The following is a 20,609-nucleotide window of genomic DNA, read 5'->3' as shown; positions in this document are numbered from 1 at the left end:
GCATTTTTTTTCTGTGAAAACCCACGGCATGAAAAATACAAACTAGTATGTGAGCAAAGTAGCCAGATGGGGTTGTGAAATATGAGTCTGATTTTGCTTTTTCCATGTCATATTAATAACTAACACGTTCTTCTACATGGATCTTCAAATGGTGAGGATGCTGACTTTTTGCCTGGGACATCAAGGTTTAGCCTTTGGCCTCAGTCTTTTAACATAACATCATGTAGGTAGCCACAAGTAAATATTTAGGATCACACAGGGTTCTCATTATAAGATGATACCAAATAAGGTGTAGCCGCAGTGTTTCTACTTAACAGCACCGTACTGGACAGGCGACAGGTGGTAAATGTGCGTGTCCACCCGGGTGTTATGTATACATTACTGCCGACTGGTGCTGCAGCCGATATCAAAGTATTGGCTGGGATATTGGCTGCAGCACCAGCTGGCTGCTGGGAGTGAATGCTGTACCTGTTAGCGGTTTTTGTCCAATAGTCATTTAAGCCAGCATATCAACAGCTAAAACTAAGAAGTCTGCTTTTGTCAAATTCTGTCAATAATCAAAAATGACAATTGAAAATTTAGAGTGGTACCTTTGCCTCCATTATCAGATGTGTCGTACTAGAATTGAAAAGCTAGACAGGTGTAACAACAATAACTAAAGCGAGCAGGGCTCAGCAATTTATTATTTATGAGAACAAGTGTCCAACTTGTTAAAGAGGGCTTGTCGGTACTTTACCCTTACTTTCATAGTGAGTCTTTTAACTTTCGGGATGACTGCTAGCGATGACGTGATGGAGCCTCACCGGACGGATGAAGTGATGAGGGCGGTGGTCGGGTGAATAAAAGAAAACAAAAAATAGGCATGCTGCCGGCTGTTCAGTGCAGCACCTTTGCTCTGGGAGTGAGGGAGTAGAGAAGAGAATGGTGACACTCACCTCCTTGCTTACTCCTGTCAAGATAGATGGAGACCCTTCTGGCCAGACCTGCGAGCAGGGGAGGGTTCACATGGAAGGGGGGAGGAGGGGAGGGAGGGAGTAGAGCGGGAACGCAACAAAGCAAGCAACAAATTAGCAAGGACCCCCCCCCAGTGCATGCAGACCCAAACAATGACACACATACACACAAGTATGCCGTGATGAGTATACAACACATGCATTCAAACAGCTGAAGGATGAACAAGGCAGCTGTTTCCCAGTGTGGCGTTTCCCAAATGACTAACAGTGATATGCTGGGATCAAAAAGTGAAAGGAGAGAGACTGAGAGAGAGGCACAAGCTGAGTTGCTGCCACTGCATTACAAACAGAGGCTGTGGAAGCTGCACAAGGTCCCCCCCCTCCAAGCCAGCAGAATCAGAATCCTAAATCCCTTCACCACAGGGCAGAAGCTTGACTAGAGAGGACTCTGAATGTGTCTGTGCATGGGAATGAGAGTTTGAGCAAGGTCGATAGTGAAAAGGACACGCAGAAATAATTTAACTGGTCCGTTAATTTAATGACACGAAATGACGTGTGATAGCAAGAGCTCTGAGATTTTGAGTAGGTGTATGTTTTTTTTGGGAAAACTGCTTGCTGCCTTGTTCAGCCTCTCTCGAGACGGGGAAAAACACAGAACAATATCAAAGAACGAGCAAAGAAACAACAAGCCAGACAGACAGAGAGTCTACCGAGATGGTTCACTGATGAAAAACGAAAGCATGTTATTGGACAACAGGGACGGGATGAGTGAGGACAGGTTGTGCAGGGACTGGTGTGCATAAGAGAAGTGTGTGTGTGTGTGTGTGTGTGTGTGTGTGTGTCTGCCAGCGTCTCCTTGAGAAACGTTCACAGTCTTGAAGCAACTGCCTACAGAGATGGGGCAGGTTTTTGGCAGCAAAAAGACGGACCTGTGTAATATTTCATTGGGTTTTAAATTATTAATGCTGCTGAGGCAATGCTAAAAATCTAAAATTTTAAATACACAAGCACAAAATTATTGAACTCTATCTTAAAGACATTCCATGCGATGGTAATAACTATAAACTGATTATTGGACCAGGAGGGGACGTGGTATGTGCGCATGCAATAGGGAAAACTCTGTGCATGTGTGTGTGTGTGTGTGTGTGAGGGAGAGATTGCAGATGTTTCTGAAGTTTCCTGCCAAGTTAAAAAAAAATTGAACACCACAAGCTGCTGGACTGTAAAACTTTTCCAGAAAAGATCTCAGTCGAGTGGCTGTTTATATTAAAATTGATGCCTCCCAGTGTAGTCTGAATGCAGAAATGACACAGCTACTATCACTAACGACACATCCAGCATAACAAGCACACCATTAAATGTTAAAGTCTTAGTGAAAACAAGGCTGTGGCTCACTGTGGGAGAGTCCTCCGCAAGGGAAGAGTCTCCGATTTGTGTTGTGAGAGTCAGACAGGCGGTGATGCCAGTTAAGAGTGTCGACTCTCTGCAGGTCGCCCCAGAGTTCTGGTGACTCTGTGGCTTTGTATTGATGGAGACGCATATGTGCACACAGTGTGTGGTCCACATCTCTGCACAGATATCCAGTCAGCTGAGTGGGTCAGTCACTCATCCTGTCAATTCTGCTCTTGTTGCTAACAAATCAGCCAAATATGTATTATTCTATATGTGATTTACTCTGAAAATGCAGAAGGTTGTCCACCCACACAAGACTGATGTCACATGTGCTCATGCTAGTACACTGGGTCAAGGATCATTTAAAAATCTTTTCAAACCAGACAGAAGTGTGGTAGTTAATTTATAAATGTACCGAACAGGTTGTCAAGTATTCGTAGGATCACACAATCATTCCTACAGCTGTCACAGTTTCCCTAAAAACCTCCCTGACACAGAATCGAGGGCTGAGAAACACTCAAGGCAAAAAATGTGGAGCATTGGAGAGGGTTGACAGAGAGAAGGGGTAACCTGGCAGATCACAGAAGTGGGTGGATGTCTGACAGCTGTGTACAGTGGCTGTCTGGCCTGGTTCACATATTTGCGAATAACTGCCTCACAAATTAAGGAAGTGTGTCAAGATAGAAGGTAAACACGGCAGCGAATCCACCAATGTCCACAACCCAAGTTTAAAGTTATCAAATTTATTCATGCAACTCAGACACCCCCTCTGAGCAAAGAATGGCTGATAATCTACCTGTTTGTGTTCTTACATAAACTGACTTTAAATGTAGGCCTCAGAACAGGTTCAGCTTTCCTCCAACTTGCTGACATTTGACAGATATCTGATGGGAATGGAATATGTGACAGGGTAAGACTGATAACTGGCTGTAAGTTAGTGTTACATTAGTTTTGACAAATGGAACTAATTTCAGACGCCCGACTCTACAACAAATGTGGAAATAAAGTTGAACTCTGTTGAACTGCATCAGGTCAAATCAGTTACTGCAAAGACCACATGTTACACACGCTCCTGCACTTGGTCAAGTGGTCTGGCCTGTGTGTGTTCACACATACCGACAACACTGACCTGGTTCTTAAGGCAACCCCACTGTGTGCTGCTGTTTTGGACACATTGCTTGCATCACTAAAAACCTCTCAAACTTGGTTACATTGCGTGCACAAGTGCACATCTATTGTAATTAGGACATATGCTGTGCAATGGCTGCATTATATATTGTATTGTCAGCTGTAGATCTCATGCTGTATTTTATGCTCTGTAAATGATTGTATGTTGTTACTCAAATGTAAGTCGCTTTGGATAAAAGCGTCTGCCAAATGAGTAAATGTAAGTGTAAATGTAATGGAAATATACTCTTGCTGGGTTTGATGGGGCTGGTGATCTCTTCTAATAACCTCATGGTTACTGTGCAACATGTTTAAGTTTGAACTAATGAACTAACGCACTCCTAAATCCAGGCTTCATGAGGGTTACAATCTTACATTTATATTGAAACAGTTTAATAGAGGTCTTAGTGCAGTGTTTCTGTAAGCCAGCCTATAAATAATAACTTATACATAACTTCAATTATTTTTAATGTAGCCTGCTAAAATGAATTTTGCTAAATTAAACGTATTATGTAACAAAGGCTGTGTGTATATTAAAAGATTCTGTTACAGGATTTAATTTTCATAATCAACACAACATTTATCCGGACAAAGAGCAAATATAATATATAATAATTGGTAAGCTAAGCACTTAAAGACTCTTCAGGCAAACCTAGTGTGTTTGAGTTTCTATGAGTTTTAGCCTTTAGTTGGAAACTCACATTCACAGGGCAATGTAACTTTTGAAAGAAGGAATAACATTCTTCGTTTAACAAGTGAAAAGCTAAATTCATAAAGAGTAAAACACTTTGCATTTTACTGCTACAGCCTTAAATGGTTTAATATGACCAGTAGCTTATGTTAGCAAACTTTAGGTAGATACATAACGGAGTCGGCTCAGATGTTCCATAAAGCTACTGCAGTTAAAAGTTGTAGGATTTAAAACTGGATGGTTCAATAAAGCACTGGAAAACGAGAAATTTCAGAAACTCTGCTACTACCTGGCTTCTCTGTAGGAGGCGAGGTGTGGAAGTGTGACGGGGTTGGGATGAACAGTGGGGCAGTCGGCGAGTTACTACAGGAAGTACTGTGGAAGTATGGTTGGGTGGAGGGGTGGCAGATAGTAAAATAGAGCATTGATCTTTACTGTGAGCGCTGGCGGAGGGCTGACCTCTGGTAGTGGGCAGCATGTCCGAAAGGCCCTGCCACGCCGTCACCATCTCCGGGTTCTTCTGGTCGGCGAAGTTCTTCCAGATACGTAACGCTCCGTCATCTGGAGACAGGGGAGGGGTGGGGTTGAAAGATACAAAGAGGGAAGTGAAAGATTAGGAATCGATCCAATGTGGAGCAAAGGTTAAGGCCAGCAGAACCCAACACTTATTGTTTTCTTAATGGATTTGGAACAGCACGTTGTCCTGTGCAGATTTGATGAAAATCTTGAAGTAAGAGTCTCTCAAAACATGCAACACACAGCGTGACTTGAAAATGAACACACACACACACAAAGGAATCAATAGAGAATGTAGAGCAGCATCATAAAAGGTTCGTTGCTTGCGAGTGTCTTGTCAGTGAGAAACAAGGTGATGCAGAAGTCTCTAACGCTAAAAAACCTCGGTCTGAACAGCGTAGCTGAATCACAGCTAAGACACCGAGCTTCACGGTAAACACGTCCATGAACTCTTATGAGAAAGATATTACAACACATAAAAGTCTTCACTTGATCTTATAACCGCTGTCCTCCCTGATATCCCTCACAGCATGACTGAAAAGATGAATAAGTGCACATGATATTTTGATGAGATTATCCCTGAGCTTTTATCAAGGTTTCAGGAGGTGTGCAATAGAAAATAGCATTCATTCTTAGTTTAGTCTTACACAGTTAAAACAAAATAAATACGTGTTTGAATGCAGACTTGTTTTCTACAGTTCCTATGGTTTATGAAGATAAAGCCATGGAGGGTAATTGCTTTATTTTGTCGATAAATGATGATGAATACACGAGTGCTTTGTGTTTGTGGGGATAAGAGTCAAGTGTTTAAGGCTTGCTGCTGCTACAAATGAGTCTCACTGTGATTTCTGCTGTGCTGGTGGGCGTGAACATTTGAGATGCTCACTCAAAGAATATTCTACTAATTTATTACTTGAATTTTTGCTCTTGTGTGCACTTGAGCCGTCTGTGTGTGTATTTGTGTATACGTGCGTGTGTATAAGTGTACGTGTTTCAAACCTGTTGCAGTGAGCAGTAATGAACAGTCATGTCCGTTCAGGTACTCCATGGCTGTTATGCGAGTGTAACGAGGGTTTCCGTTGTAGAAGTAATCCAGCCTCTCGCCCTTCTCCCAGTCCCAGAAACTAGCGCACACACACACACACACACACAATTACACTCTAATTATTTCAAGTATGAAACTGAATCATTTGCATAATGGTCGTAAAGCTGATTTTATTTTTATTTTATTTTTTTTCCAGAGAGTGTGTGCGTTCTCTCAGTCTGACCAGATGCTGTCCTTGTCAGCCACGGCGATGCAGGTGTTGAAGGGGTGGAACTTCACAACAGACGGTACTCCAGGGTTGCGGTTGATGAATATTTGATCATCTAGACGGGAAACACCTGTAAAGTGACAGACAAGCCAGAATGGGAACAAGTGCAAAAAGAAGGAGGATTTCTTTAAACTGGAAAATCACAGGTTTGATTCCTGCCGCAGCTGGAGGGCCTCATCCTGCCATCTGTCAAGCTGTGAATCTTCAGCTAGCTATAGCACGAGGCACCGGTAGAAATCGTATAACTGAATCTACCCTTTTTGGTACCTTCTTTCTAGGAAATAGCCACAACCACATACACTCACCCACAACACTCAAAATAAGCTCTCACTGTGTCCTGCTTCCTCAGCTGCCCCAGGCTCATTTGTTCCTACTTAAGATGTAAATATTTTAAAAAGTGGTCAGGAATATATACTGTAGTTTTATTTTTTTAAAGGCCAGCTTGCCACTGTAGGTTTTAGCAAACGAACTGGACAATTTCAGCTGTGGATTAATAAAAATTTGTTGCTCTAGTGAGCATTTCGGGCAGCAGGACGGTATATGTGGGATGAAGTCAAAATTAACTACAGTGCATGGGTCTTTTGTGTTGGAGGACAACAGCAGAGCTCTATAGCACAGAGGAATAAGATTTGGCTACACAGAAAATAAATGTTTTATAGCGACTCTAAACCTCAGTGATGATGATTAGTAAGTGTCCTAAATCTCAACTGACTGCTCACTACTGAGTAACCTCTGGAGAGTCTATGATTTAAGGAGCACTGAATGAGCTAACAAGGGAGTGATTTCAGACTCAGCCACATTTTGTGCATGTATGCTAACTTACACATTCACAGGATGTAAGAAGACAACCTTAATTACCTTCAAGTGCTGTAAATGAGGATGGCTACGTATCTAAGGATGCTCTGAGTATTTATAATTAAAATGTTTTATAATATTCTCTAAATTCAGATGAAACTTTGATTATGCCAGTGGGCAATTTGTAGATGCAAAGGGGACAGGGCAGAACAGAGGAACAACAGAACAGAACTAAATAAATAGCAATTAGGCCTTTATAAGTTATTTTTAAAACCAGAATACTGGAATAAATGAGCAATTATGGTAAACACAAAGGATTACAGTATTACTAAGGTACAAAATAACAACAGAAGGACTACAGGTAAAGCAAGAAAAAACGAACAAACCACGACAGTCTATGGTAGAGGACTGAAAGTGGAGTAAAATGGCTGGTTGTGTATACTTTGGCCGATTTCAGTGGAGTATAACACAGTGCCAACACGGCGATGCAACTGATAAGTTCACTGCCTTACCATATGTTGTCATGGCAACAACACATGTCGGGTTCACCAGCCTGTCCTTGGCTACCTGAACGCGCTCTTGAGACCGCCATAATGAGATGAAGAAGAATGAGGAAAAATCCATCATGAATTCATCACAGATGCAGCTGTGTTGGAAAAATATTGTAGTCGGAGGGAAAAGTAGATATGAGAAGCTGAGGCCTTTGGTTACAGGCTGAGCAAGATCATCACCATTGATTTACTTTTGTTTGTGCTGTCGATTTAGAACTACAGCAAAATCTAAATCTACCCAGAGGACTTTAGAACCGCATCAATAAGAAAAGAAAAACCAAGTCAAGTCAGGTTTACAAGTCAAATTATTTCTCAAGCACTTTTTTCCTTCTCTTATTTCTGCCTCCTTCTCACCTCCTCAGTCTCCCTCTCCCTCCATCCCACCCTTCCTCCTCCTCATCTCGTCTTGTTTCTCTCTGGAGGGAACAGACTGAATGAGGGCAGCCCTACTACTTCTCTCTCTTTCAAAAACCGTGAGTATAGAGGGGAATTCAATGATTTAGCAAGCAGTCAGAAAGAGAGGGAGAGACATGTTTGTGAGCCGAGTCTCTGACGCCAATTGCCTCGTGACTCTGTGTGTGTGTGTGTGTGTGAAGGGGGCTACCAATGACGTTGGCGGTGTTAGGTATTCTATTTGAGAAAGCTCTGACTTCACTTGGGGAGTCTGTGTGTATGCTGGCACCCCAGGCTCTTTAATGTGTGGGTCTGTGTGTGTGTGTGTGTGTTTGTGAGGGGAGTCATGTGACTCACAAAGGGGTTGTTTCTGACTTTGGATCGGTTTCAATCAATCCTCTCTCATCACTGGAAATCATCTGTTCACTCACATGTCTGAAACAAAGCTGCACCATCAACACCATCACTGTTGTGTGCCTCAGTCTATCCTTTTGTGGATTTTACCCAGATTCTGCCCTCTCCAAGGCTCCAAATATGTTCAATTAAACATGAAGCTGGCAAAAGCTCAGAGCTTATGCTCTGTGATCTTACCACTGTAGACGACAATGCTGCCCGTAGTACTAATCAGAAAGGACTGTTCTAAATTGTAAGGATCCTACACCGACTTATTTCTGTCCTTCAGTAATTGTGTATTCAAGTATGTCAATCCGGCAGGTATCGGGCCTTAGACCGCTGGTGGTAAACAAAATAACCAACAGAAATATGCAGATTTTTCACTTTGTGACTACAGTCAAATACACGTGCCTCAATTTCCGGAAGCAAATATTAACAATTTGGAAATAAATGTGGCTAATGCCAAAGCATTAAGCACCTTGAAACAGTGAACCTGATTACCAAAATCCAATCCCAAAATCCTTGACAACCAAGACATTACTGAAGTCCATTATCATCCATAACAAAAGCCTTTTCTTGCTGGAAATGAGGAAATGTTCAGTAAAACCAAAACAATGGGCTAAAACACTATAAAACGCTTCACAGGCTTACAGACTTGGTGATAATTGGGGGGTTGTCACTTTAAGTGACCTCATTCACATTAGACAGTCATTTAATCCATTAAATCTGCTTGTGTAAAACATATCAATTGCTTTAAATGTTCAGTGTATTAAGATTTTTAATTTTAACACGTATTTTTCATCACGTTTTTGGAGAATAGACCTGATATCATACTTGTTCCATATTTGTGTGCTTTTTCAGACTTTTTTTTCTTCTCACACTTTATAATCTTTGAGATTTTGGATGCTCTGTGCATATGTTAATCATTTTAATTTGCACATCAAAATATGCTCCACAAATAAACTTGCCTCGCCTTTTAAAAGATCTGAGACCGGTCATGTCATGTAATGCCAATGTGATTAAAACCTGGAATGACATTTTGATAAATTATTCAACAGAATTTCCTGTAATATCTGTGCAAATGATTTCTGCATTTAAAGTTCAGGGTTCCTTTTACCTGTAAATAAGTAAGACGACTCCTCCTGTCTGACTTGTTATATATATATCAAAATTCCAGCTTGTGTTTTTGGTCTACAATACTATATAAAAACTATTAATGTATACATCTGGGAATACAGCTGTGTGTGTGTCTAACCTCTTTGTGTGATGCCTCGGCTCTGCCTTCTCACACGACTGTTTCTCAGGAACCTCCACTGCCGCTCCATCCTCACCTGACTCTCCATGTCATGCTCCTCTGGGATCTGAAATAGTGAATTACAATAGAGGACAGAGAGAGAGCGCGAGAGAGATAAAAAATAAAGTGGAAGTATATGATAAACACTTCAGACATCATTTGCTTAAGTTATTCAGCTGCTGCCCTAGCAAATATGGTGGAAGCTCAGCCCTCTTGATGGTGCTCCTCTCCTCATTTTCCTGTCATTTAGTCCATTTTTCCCCATTATATGACTCTCAGCCCACTCTCTCCATTGCTCTTCTTGACTAGAGATGCCAGAAGTCTTCTCTGGATATTTAGTGTTCATTGTTCTGGGGTCTCTGATGTATCCTCACAGAAGGGATAAACAATGCATAAGGAATAAGGCAGAAACTAATAGAATTTGTGTGGGATTTTTTAAACATGAGGGCAGACCCATGCTACATGTATTAGCAATGTGCAGAACTGGCTCTCAGGGTTAGATATTGAGTTTGGTCTGACTGTTTCTCTCAGAAATACAGGCGGGTGAACAGTAAAGGTACGCTGTAGAGTTTTTCATTTGCTTTTATCGGTCTGCTAGCACTTCTGCATAGTCAATGGCTATACAGAGTCCATGGCTATACTGTAGCTCCAGTTGCCATATCTGAGCACAGGTTCTTGTACAGCCAAAGTCACTGTGCCCTGCTGTTGTTGCCAATAAATACACTGAACAAAATCAAGATGCTGATCAGATAGCATGGGTATTGCACAGGTGTGCCTTAGGCTGGCCACAATAAAAGGCCACTCGAAAATGTGCAGTTCCATCACACAGCACAATGCCACAGATGTCGCAAGTTTTGAGGGAACGTGCAATAGGCATGCTGACTGCAGGAATGTTCACCAATACAGTGAAATTGCACATTTTTGAGTGGCCTTTTATTGCGGCCAGCCTAAAGCACACCTGTGCAATACCCATGCTGTCCGATCAGCATCTTGATACGCCACACCTGTGAGCTGGATGGATTATCTCGGCAAAGGAGAAGTGCTCACTAACACATATTTTGACAGATTTGTGAACAATATTTGAGAGAAATAGGCGTTTTGTGTACATAGAGAAAGTCTTAGATCTTTGAGTTCATGATGAATGGGGGCAAAAACAAAAGTGTTGCGTTTACAATTTTGTAAAGTATAGTTCAAGCATGTCACTACTGCTAAAACCACAAAAAGTCATGTTTTACTTTTCTACCTGTGCATGGATCAAACAAAAAGACACAAGGAGTTAATTGTGGCAGGCGTTTTTCTCTACTTTGGACAAAGCCATGTTAGATCTTTCACCTCTTTTTCTAGTCTTTATGCTGAGCTAGGCTAAGTATGTCCAGACTCCAGCTAAATACTAAACATAGAGATACAAAATCATTTTCTCATTTCATTCTCCAGAAGAAAGCAAATTTCTGAAATTGTTGAACTATTCCTTTAATGCTTGGATCTTGGTGCTCAGGTCACAGTATGTTATGCATTATTGTGCTTATTGATCAAAGTTTTCCAACTTTTCTCATCACATTACTGGCCTGGATTACTTTGCCAGCAACAATGTTAAGTGAAGCTCATGCGGTTACTTTGATAATGACATTATGCAATCACATATGATCACATCTGTTGAGCAGAGGGACAATATGAAAAGTATTAGCTTTATTAAGTCTTACGTAACAAAGAGGCCCCCACAGATTTTGTGCTGGCTTTATTTGAAGAGAACAGAATGACTCCCTTTTTTAACATGACATTAAATATGCAGATTATAATATAAAGCTGATTTATTTCATTATTCTGTTTAAAGTATTAAACTCATAAATTAAAAACTTGTACGTTGTTATTGCTATCAACACAGAAAAACTAATAGTGTGTGTGAATGCTGGTGGCCAGTGTGTGCTTATTAAGCACATTTCTACAGCGAGGCCTCCCACGCACACTGAATGCTAAACAGCCTGACACACACAGCTACACTGCCATTTGAATACACTACTACAGTGTGTATATCTTTACTCTGTGTATGTTGCTGTAACGGAAACACAACACACATTTTTACATTTTGACAGCACAGAGTGAAGCTTGTGAGTAAATATATTTGTGTATGAGATGCATGTACATTGTTGTGTGTTTCTGTGAGTGTGTGGTCAAGTTAGGTTAATCTGTACATCACATAGTGTCTTTATGGCTTTATGGTTCCTGACCTGAGAGGTGGCAGATTTAGCAGTCAGACAATAGCTGACGTATTCCCCCAGCTGAGAGATACGTATGTGTGTAGATATAGATGTGTGTGTGTGTGTGTGTGCCAAGGTAAGAGCCAGCTGATACCGTAGTTCCCAAGGTTATGGTCCTGCACTGTGTTAGCTGCTAATGAAACATATAATGAGACCCTGAGGTTAAAAAAAAGTGTGTGTGTGAGAGAGACTGCTGTATGTATCTTCCACACCATATGGCCAAAACTATGTGGACAACCTCATAACATTATGCCTACACAGTACTTGATTGCTCAACATCTCATTTCAAAACCATGGGCGTTAATATGCAGCCACAACAGCCTCCACTCTTCTGAGAATGCTTTACACAAGATTTGGGAACCTGAACTTGCTCCCATTCAGCTGAAATAGCATTTGAGAGGTTGGACACTTAAACTGGGCAACAAGACCTAGACTTGATTTACTTAATCCGGTTGCACCTAAACTATAACAGAGATGTCCACATACTTTCGGTCATCTGTGTTTGTAACCACTCTCACTTTCTTTAACTCTATCACCCAATTATTAACCTGTAGCTGTGGACGTCGTGTTTTTAATCGCTCTCATGTGAAGAGAGTCTTCTACACCCCTAAAACTATAGGTGTGGATATAATCTGAAACACACACACTTTGCTCTCATGCTGCTGACACAGTGATATGATAACCTGTGTGCAGACTTCGAGGCGTAGTCTCACACACAGGGCTTTGTAATGGAGTGGAGTTTTATGGCAGCACTCAAAATTTTGCCAGCACAGCGTTCTGATTTGCGCTACGGCAAAACCCCTCCACTCCTCTTCCGCCTGCTCTCTCAGTCGTCACTCTGCTTTTCATCACCTTTTGTTGTCACTTCTGGCTCTGCCTTCCTTTCATCCTGTTCATCCTGCTGCTGTGCTCTTTATACAGTGTTTTAATTCACTTTCAACACCTGTCTTTTTCATCTTCCCCCTCTTTCACCCACACTCTCCCTCCACCTCTTTCTGCCCCTCGATGTCTTCTCTCCTCTTCATATATTTCATTTTCATCATCTCTTACTTTTCCTTTTTTGGAGCGCACGATCACCTTCCCTGCTCTTTTTGCCTCAAGCGTCTTTGTGTTGTAAATATTTTATTTGACTAAATCTACTTTTCTCTTCACTCTCTTTCTGCATCAGCCACTTTGTCTCTCATGCACACATGAATTCCTAATACTTTTCTTACTTATACGTAAAACGTTCCATTTTCTCCTCCATTTGACCCTCACGCTTGACGCTTTTAATTTTTCCCTTCTTCTTCATTTAACCTCGACAAAATGTGCTGACACCAGTTGTTTTCCCCCTTTTTTCTCCACAGAGGATGGCATGTTTAGGATGTTCAAACAGATGGAAGTTTGATTTAATATTTTTTTTAATTCGGCACCAACTACTGTGCATAGTAAAAAGCACTTCTTTCAATCTTAAATTTCACTCGGGAGGAAGTTAAGTTATGGAGCTCCAAGAGCTCAATTATTAAGCACAGCCATCTTGTACAAGCAGCAGGTACTTTCTCACACTGCGCTTGGTCCCTAGCCTGCTGTTTTCCATAGGACTTCATTATTTTTTTTAAATACATTATAGTATAACACAGAGTCCATGTTCTCAGATGGCTCAGTCACTCCTGAAGCCATTGTAAATTATGGATTAACACAAGATGGATCTGCTCTTTTACTTCAACAATGTGTTAGCTGCGTATCATTGAAGCAATAACTCAACCAAGATGTTGCCTTAAACTTGTTCTGTTATCACTGTGACACACAAGCTTGCGGCTTATCGTTGAATTAAAAAACACAATTCACACTTACAGTCTATGATCTGACTCACAGTGGCGTGGCAGGGTGAGAGGTGATGACTTACATGATGGATGGAAAAGAGAAGAGAGACGGTGACAATACCTTCATGACAGGCTGAGCGAAATACTTGGCGCTCCAATCACACAGGCCCGTCTGGAGGGAAGGACTGATGTAGTTCCTGTGACCTCCGGGGTCGTCCCCATCCTCAGCTGCCTGGACACACACACAAAAAATGTGCAACTTTTACTTTACTTTTATTTCACGTTAAGAATGTTGCAGCAGCTGATTGCTGTTTACTGTACCAACACAATGCCCCAGTAAAACACAGGGACTCATACAGCAGGGTGTTCCTCTACCTGCTCAGGTCCCTTGTCAAACATCTTGCGAGTGCGGGGGAACTGGTGTGAGTGGGGTGCCTGCCCTCCCAATGTGGGGGTGTAGGGAGGCCGTGTGGCCGGCTGCTCTCTGGCGGGGGGTTTGGGCACCTCATTAGTCAGACTGGAGCTGCTGGTGCTGGGCATGGGAGGAGACCCGCTGAAGGAACAGAGAAATTAACATGAGGACAGGAAACAAATTGGAAGAAATTAGACATCATCAGCTTTGCCTTTTCATGTCTGTTTTAGGCTCCATTCAAGAGGAATAATTTCCACACATAAAATCCATAACCTCATTTCTGTAGTTATCATATTCATCATAAAATACCTATTTCTAGGATTTAGTATGATCATTTTTTTCTAGTTTATTATATGTTTCTGTTCAATAGCAATCCACATTATTGAATATTTTATGAAATGTCATATGTTCTAAATCTGCTGCACCCTTGAGCTCCGTAGTAACATTTGTCAGGAGCCTCTTGAAAAAGAAGTTAGGCATTTTAAGGAGTTTATCCTGCTAACGATATTTTTTCTAAGAAGTTAACATTCTTCAACTGAAGGTTCCTCCCAATGTCTACTTCATTAAATGAAATTAAGATTCTGTCTTGCCAGAAAGAAGGCTGAGTGAGCTGGATGCATGTGTTTTAGGGCTTTACTGTAATGTGTTTTCTGTATATCAACATGCTCATGTGTGCGAGAGGTTTTCCCTCACCCAGCCTGGTGGATGTGTGTTCCCTTGCTGGTGGGGCTGGCTGGGGCCGACTGAGTGAGAGAACCAGAGTCCAGGATCCTCTGAGGGCGAGCGTTCATTGTTGCCTGTTGGCAAAAAAAAGTGTGTGGTTAATTCTCCGTTGTTTAATAAAGTCATCCCACTGGAAATATGAATTTATTGGCTAAAAAGGGAGGAGGGGACGGCGATTCAGAGTTTTCAGAGACAAACCTGAGGACAGATCAGGATTAGAAGCAATACCTATTTTCTGGATACGCGCCCTGCTGTAACAGTATGTAAAAAGTCCAACACTTTACAAAGTTTGCCTAAATTTCCAGAACTTTATCTCATTAGGCAGAGCAGGTAATATAACCTCTTCATTGTGAGTTGTCTAATGGTTGCACACAAGGGAGGGGTAAACTTAATAAAGACAAGGCGAAGCATCACTGATGAATAGCAGAGCTGTTGTTTACTGAAGGCAGGTGGAGAAAAAACATTGTGCAGCGTAAATCTAGTTAACACAGGCAAACACATTTTACTACCAGGGATAACCTTTCATTTGATTTCTATGCTAATTACAAAATTGCGGCAAGTATCGTCTGTTTGTGAGTGTTTCTAAAAGGCCAAGAGGAAGGGAGAAAAGTTTTTGATGCAAACTTTCCACACACATACAATCCACTGCATTTATGAGGGGGAAAATATATTAGTTACTAGAGTTAGCTGTTAGCGCTTCATTAAGAGGCAATTGGAAATGAAACAAAACAGCACTAAAACCAGCTGAAAGGGTTATTATCGTAATAGCTCGGTCTCTAATCTAAGTACATTTTCAGTTCAAGCACAACACAATCAATATGAGGTGAAGGAGATAAAAAGGAAAAGCAGATAAACAACTTAAGCTGATTTGTATTTTATTTTGGAAGGTGATGGTATGTAAAGACGATGGGTAGCAGCATGTGTGTGAGAAGAGAGCTGTGCATGGCGGCCAACATGCAGACATTTCTTAAAGCCAAAACTGAGCTTGCAACTGCAGCATTAATCCTTCTGGAGCTCATTTAAGAGTTAGAAAGAGGTTGCGGCAAAGTGGAGCTGTACACAAGTAAAAGCTCAGACAGAAGAATCTCGTTAAAAAAAAAAAACAGGACGTAGGGTGAATGAAGGGTTACCAAACCTGTCCTGCACTAAAAAGGTCACAGGTTTTATTCCCCCAACAGTCCATTAACTACCTTGTATTTTATCCATGTGTTGTAAGTCACCAGTTATGGACATTTTACCAGATGCTGATATGAATGTGAAGCTGCAAGCTCATCAATTCAAATGATTTGATTATGCAACATGTTCATGGATTATTCATCAACATTTGCAGATCATCAACATGTGGTTAACAAACATCATGCTAAGACAGGGGGGCCTCATGCCTTATCTGCTGACAAGCCTTCCAGAAAATTACATATGCAAAACTCCCACATTAGCAGGAAACGGGGTAAGCTGCTCCACACTGCGGAACAGCTTGCTCCCTCTGTTTCAATCCGCTTCCCCTCACTTCCTCCATCAGTAATTGGCTAGAAAGTGAGTCAACAGAGCAAACAAGTTAGTGTGTGTACACACACTCCATTAGCAAGGCCTCTGGTAGGACACAGGCGTAAAAGCTGATGACAGCTTAGAAAAACCTCTAAGTGTTCCTGCTTAGTTATTAAAGGTGCTTTGGAAACGATTAGCTGGGGGACAAAGTGGCCACACACTGCCTTGATGTATGATGATGACATGGAAGTGGTGAAGGTGAAAGGGGATTGGTCAAGGCAGAGATGGTGGACTGGTGGAGGGGAAGATGTGGTGGGTGTCTTGGGGTAAGCGTGCGAGAAGGGATATCGGCCGAGTCAGATATAAATATAAATAAGATGATTGAAGCCTTTGTATGACCACTTATTTCCTTGAAAATAAACAAAACTGTAAGATAGGACCAAACAAAGGACTTTGTACGGTAATATTTTTTCTGAAAAATTGCATCTTAAAACATTCAGATTTTAATTTTACATTTAATTTAAAAAAGTATATTAAAAATGTATTTAAAAGAAACATTTAAATGCTGACAAACATTGCAAGTGCATACACTTTTCTTTGCAACTTTACTACTCAAACTTCAGCAGGTAGTCAAGAGACCGGACACTAGTAAAACAGGAATAAAACAACAGACCCATGACTTTCGCCCCAGCATCATGCAGTAAAAGGGGGCTATTAAAAAAGCAGTTAATGCGATCATCATCTGAGAAGCAAGTCATTTTCGATTAGGTGCTGACCTTGTTCACTTTGTTACAAATCAATAACATTTGACATTTAAAATCCTAATTAAAGGAGCGGGATTGCTAGTTAGGCTAATGTTAACACTTGTGAACTTTGGATGAATGTTCTCTGATTAAGCTGTCTGTGTGAAAGAAACAAATTAATGTGGGCTCATTAAGTTAATGATAATTAATTAACTTCAGAAAATAAGGCATTTAAAAGGTGTTTAGATTGTCATTTGGTTTTAAATGTCAAACTGTTCTTTGTCATTTTTTTTACACAGATAACACAGGCAGAGCTTTAATCCCTCATCACTGTTTTCCATGTCAGGATGGTATGTATGACACAAATGACACTAGTACCACATAGTGTACATCGTGTACAGCTTGGTTGGACTCATTTCAAGCTAGACTATGATGTAGGTGTGTAACCAAAGCAAAAGAGGCGCATGTGCTCTTAGGACTCGGTGGACGAGGTTAATGAATGAAAGCATTTACGCTAGGCCGAGCCAGCTGCTGAAGCTCAACACTGTGGCTGGAACACTGAAGTCTGCCCTGCGGGAGTGAGGTGCAGAGGTTTTGTGGCAACAACTACCAACAGATTGCTCAGAGACCTGGGAATCAGAGGCCAGAGCCTGCACTTATCCATCAAAGCTGCGTCAGAGGCAGCAGAGAGAAGCAGCCAGACCCCTGCTGGGCCCCGAAGTAGGCCACAACGACACAGAGGGGGTGTTTCTAGGACGCCAGAATTCACAGATGAGACCTCCAGAGGCATAAAACGTCAAGGAAGGAGGGTGCGGACCTCTATGTCAGCCTTCCATCGTCAGTCACTTTGGTGTTTTGTTCACCATCAGCAAGAAGACTCTCAAGGATAATGACATCTTATCCTGCGTTTTTGAAATCATTCAGCAGAAGGAAGTAGCACAGCCGCTTTGAAGGCAATCCAAAGGAGACCAAGTCAAGTTTCTAGTGGATTGAGACAAACCACAAGAATCGGTTCAATAAAAAGTCACATGAAAAAGGACCACGTCCATAGGCGTCGCTAGACCCTTTTCACTGGGGCACGTGCCCCTGTATTGATGTGTTGTGCCCCAGTATTAAAATTGTCAAGACCCCTTGGCGTTGTTTTTGGACGTGTAGGGCTCCACGGTCAAGTAGCTCTTGGACCAAACGGTGGTAGGCTACTCGTGGAGATATTTCCTTGCCCACAAAAACTCATGAACCCACATACGGCGAGTCTGTCCTCTCTCTCTCTACCTGCTCTACTCTGTGTTGACATTTTTACATCCAGTAAAAGTTAGGTAGAACTACTTGCAACATCTCTTCCACGGATTTTATGCATCATAGCAACCAAAGCGGTCGGAAAAAACGCTGCGCCTCAAAATCGCCCGCTAGCGCTCCTTGCTGGGCGTTTTCACAAGGGTAGCTGGCGTTTTCAGCTGGCAAAAAACGCTTTGGTGGACACGGGCCTTGAGTCAGCCTCTAGGTCTGTTTTTGTCTTTGTTGCTTGCCAGACTGTGACTGAACAATATTTGAGTGAAATACAACTATTTATTACCTTTGCGCTCAAATGCGCGTGCACGAAATTACACTTGCGCATCCGGCTGAGTCCGCAGCCAGACTTTGTTGCATTCCAGCAGCAACACTAATAGGACTAGCCCAGACAACACAATAATTATCTTTCTCTCAGTGAAGGTTTAGTTACAACTCTGGATTAATGCAAGGTGGAAAGCATTGGATTCACATTGACTATTAAAATGTTGATTAGCAGGGCAGACTGCGAATATATGGATGGACATCTGTCAGTAAATTATATAATAATAATTATTCAGTCAAGTCATAGTATAAATTAGAGCTGGACAACAATAAAACAATTATCACAGTATAATTTTTCTCAATAACAATATAGCAAATCTTCAATAAATATTCAATAAATGTTTGATCTTATTCATTTGAATCATGAAGGAATAATCACTTACTTTTTCTATTAAGATATTTATTTCATGGAGGAAATTTTAGAGATTTAACTTAATTTTACTCATGCATATTTGTTGAAAAAAATATTTTAACATATTTGTTTTGAATGTTCTACCTCAGATTTGTGAAGGGATCCACTGTTTGGTAAGTGATTTTCATGTTCCGACCATAAAGAATAGTTAAAACCACAGTTAAGTATCTGGTTTCTTCAGCTTTCACTAAGGAGCAAAAATCAGCCTTCTACATGGCTCACAGGTAACATAGCAGACATAAAATAGGTATGTGTGCTTATGCTCCGGTCCAATCCCTTTCTGACATGACCAATATTAGGAATATATAGGAAATATTAGGGAAGCTGGTAAGGCACATACTAACGAATTTCATACACTTCAATCAAAAAGAAATAAAACATTTACATGAGGGATGTGGGGGCCTGTGCCCCAGAAGAGCTTTATGTCTAGCAACGCACCTGACCACGTCTCACATCATTAGAGACAAGTTCAAGTCAAGTCTGAAACAAAACAAGTTCAAGTCAAGTCAATGGAGACAAGTTTAAGTCAGTAAAGACAAATTCAAGTTACATCTGAAGTCAGATAAGACAGGCCAAGTGTTAATCACGATACGTTCAAGGCAAGTATCAAGGCAAGCAAGACAAATTAAATACATGTCTTAAGTTAATCAAAACAAGATTTCGCAGTCAAGTCAAGTCCAAGTCCAGTCACATTCAATTCAGTTTTATTTATATAGCACCAGATCACAACAGCAATTATCTCATAGCGCTTATATAGAGCAGGTCTTGACCGTACTCTCAAATATTATTTACAGAAACCCAAAAATTACCACCATGAGCAAGCACTAGGTAACACAGGGAAGGAAAAACTACCTTTTAAGAGGCAGAAACCTCAAACAGAACCATGGCTAAGTCACATATCTCCATTGCATGTCATTTGCAAGTTTTTCAGGTCTATGAACGCTGACACTTAAAATGCATTTGATTATTTTCTAAGCCGTGTTAACAGCTTTTTATGTAGCTAACGCCTGGCTCTTTCAATATGTTGGCCTACTAAATAAATACTCAAGCTTTGAGGGAATAAATCTCTGTGGTTGTCTTCCTCTTTATTGTTAATAGATTTTACCAGGTCAGAATTTAATGTTTTTGTGGTAGTGAAAGCTCAAGTCAAGTCCTCATTTTTATGAGTCAGATCTACAGCTCTTACGATTAACAGACCACCAAAGATGATGCAGAAGGTCGGGGGCAGGTGTTTGATTGAATTGGGTCTTTTTCTGTTTGTTCGCATATGTTGGATGTCAAGCTGGTTATTTCTGTAAATATGACACCACTGTTAGCTCAGTTGACTTCACGACCGCAGGTACACAGAAACTACAGAGGTGTGTTGCGGTATCACACAGACGGAGCAGTGCATTAGCTGGTAGAAGAGAACTCTTTTGCATGTTGTTATTTTACTGCAGTCCAGTGGGGAGTCTCACTGCATAGACTCTGCTCTTCTGAAGGTAACTAAGGGGAGAACTGGTGTTGGTGGTAGGAAACACAAGACATTTTTCCTCAGGGTTAGGATGGGTGGCGGACTACAGTGGTTATTATGGCTCTTTAAGTTATGGCAGCCTCTTTGCTCTGCTCTGCCAAGCCTGGGGGAGTCATTGGCCCTTAATTGCATTTGCACAAAAGTAATGGCCTTTTGGAGGAAGAAAATGCCAGTGGGAGAGCGGGGAGTGTGTGC

The 20,609-nt window shown here is 41.3% G+C and overlaps 1 protein-coding gene across 4 annotated transcripts in view; it reads right to left on the bottom strand.

The window, feature by feature from the left end:
• Positions 1-20,609, bottom strand: part of rptor (regulatory associated protein of MTOR, complex 1) — a 192,223-nt gene that overhangs the window by 14,269 nt on the left and 157,345 nt on the right. For 2 of the 4 annotated variants that reach the window (XR_006824712.1, XM_046046575.1), the window contains exons 23-30: positions 14,621-14,724; positions 13,891-14,068; positions 13,637-13,747; positions 9,420-9,525; positions 5,988-6,102; positions 5,719-5,843; positions 4,639-4,764; positions 936-983 (exon numbers count right to left, since the gene is read on the bottom strand). Coding sequence is in view for 3 of the 4 variants with exons in the window: in XM_046046575.1 (XP_045902531.1) it covers positions 936-983; positions 4,639-4,764; positions 5,719-5,843; positions 5,988-6,102; positions 9,420-9,525; positions 13,637-13,747; positions 13,891-14,068; positions 14,621-14,724 (913 nt within the window). In the remaining variant the exon portion in view is untranslated. The remainder of the gene's footprint in view (positions 1-935; positions 984-4,638; positions 4,765-5,718; positions 5,844-5,987; positions 6,103-9,419; positions 9,526-13,636; positions 13,748-13,890; positions 14,069-14,620; positions 14,725-20,609) is intronic. The other 2 variants (XM_046046576.1, XM_046046577.1) reach the window with 2 other exon arrangements.

This window comes from Micropterus dolomieu, linkage group LG04 (genome assembly GCF_021292245.1).
Source record: "Micropterus dolomieu isolate WLL.071019.BEF.003 ecotype Adirondacks linkage group LG04, ASM2129224v1, whole genome shotgun sequence".
Taxonomy (NCBI): domain Eukaryota; kingdom Metazoa; phylum Chordata; class Actinopteri; order Centrarchiformes; family Centrarchidae; genus Micropterus; species Micropterus dolomieu.
This window is presented reverse-complemented; position numbering and strand designations above follow the sequence as displayed.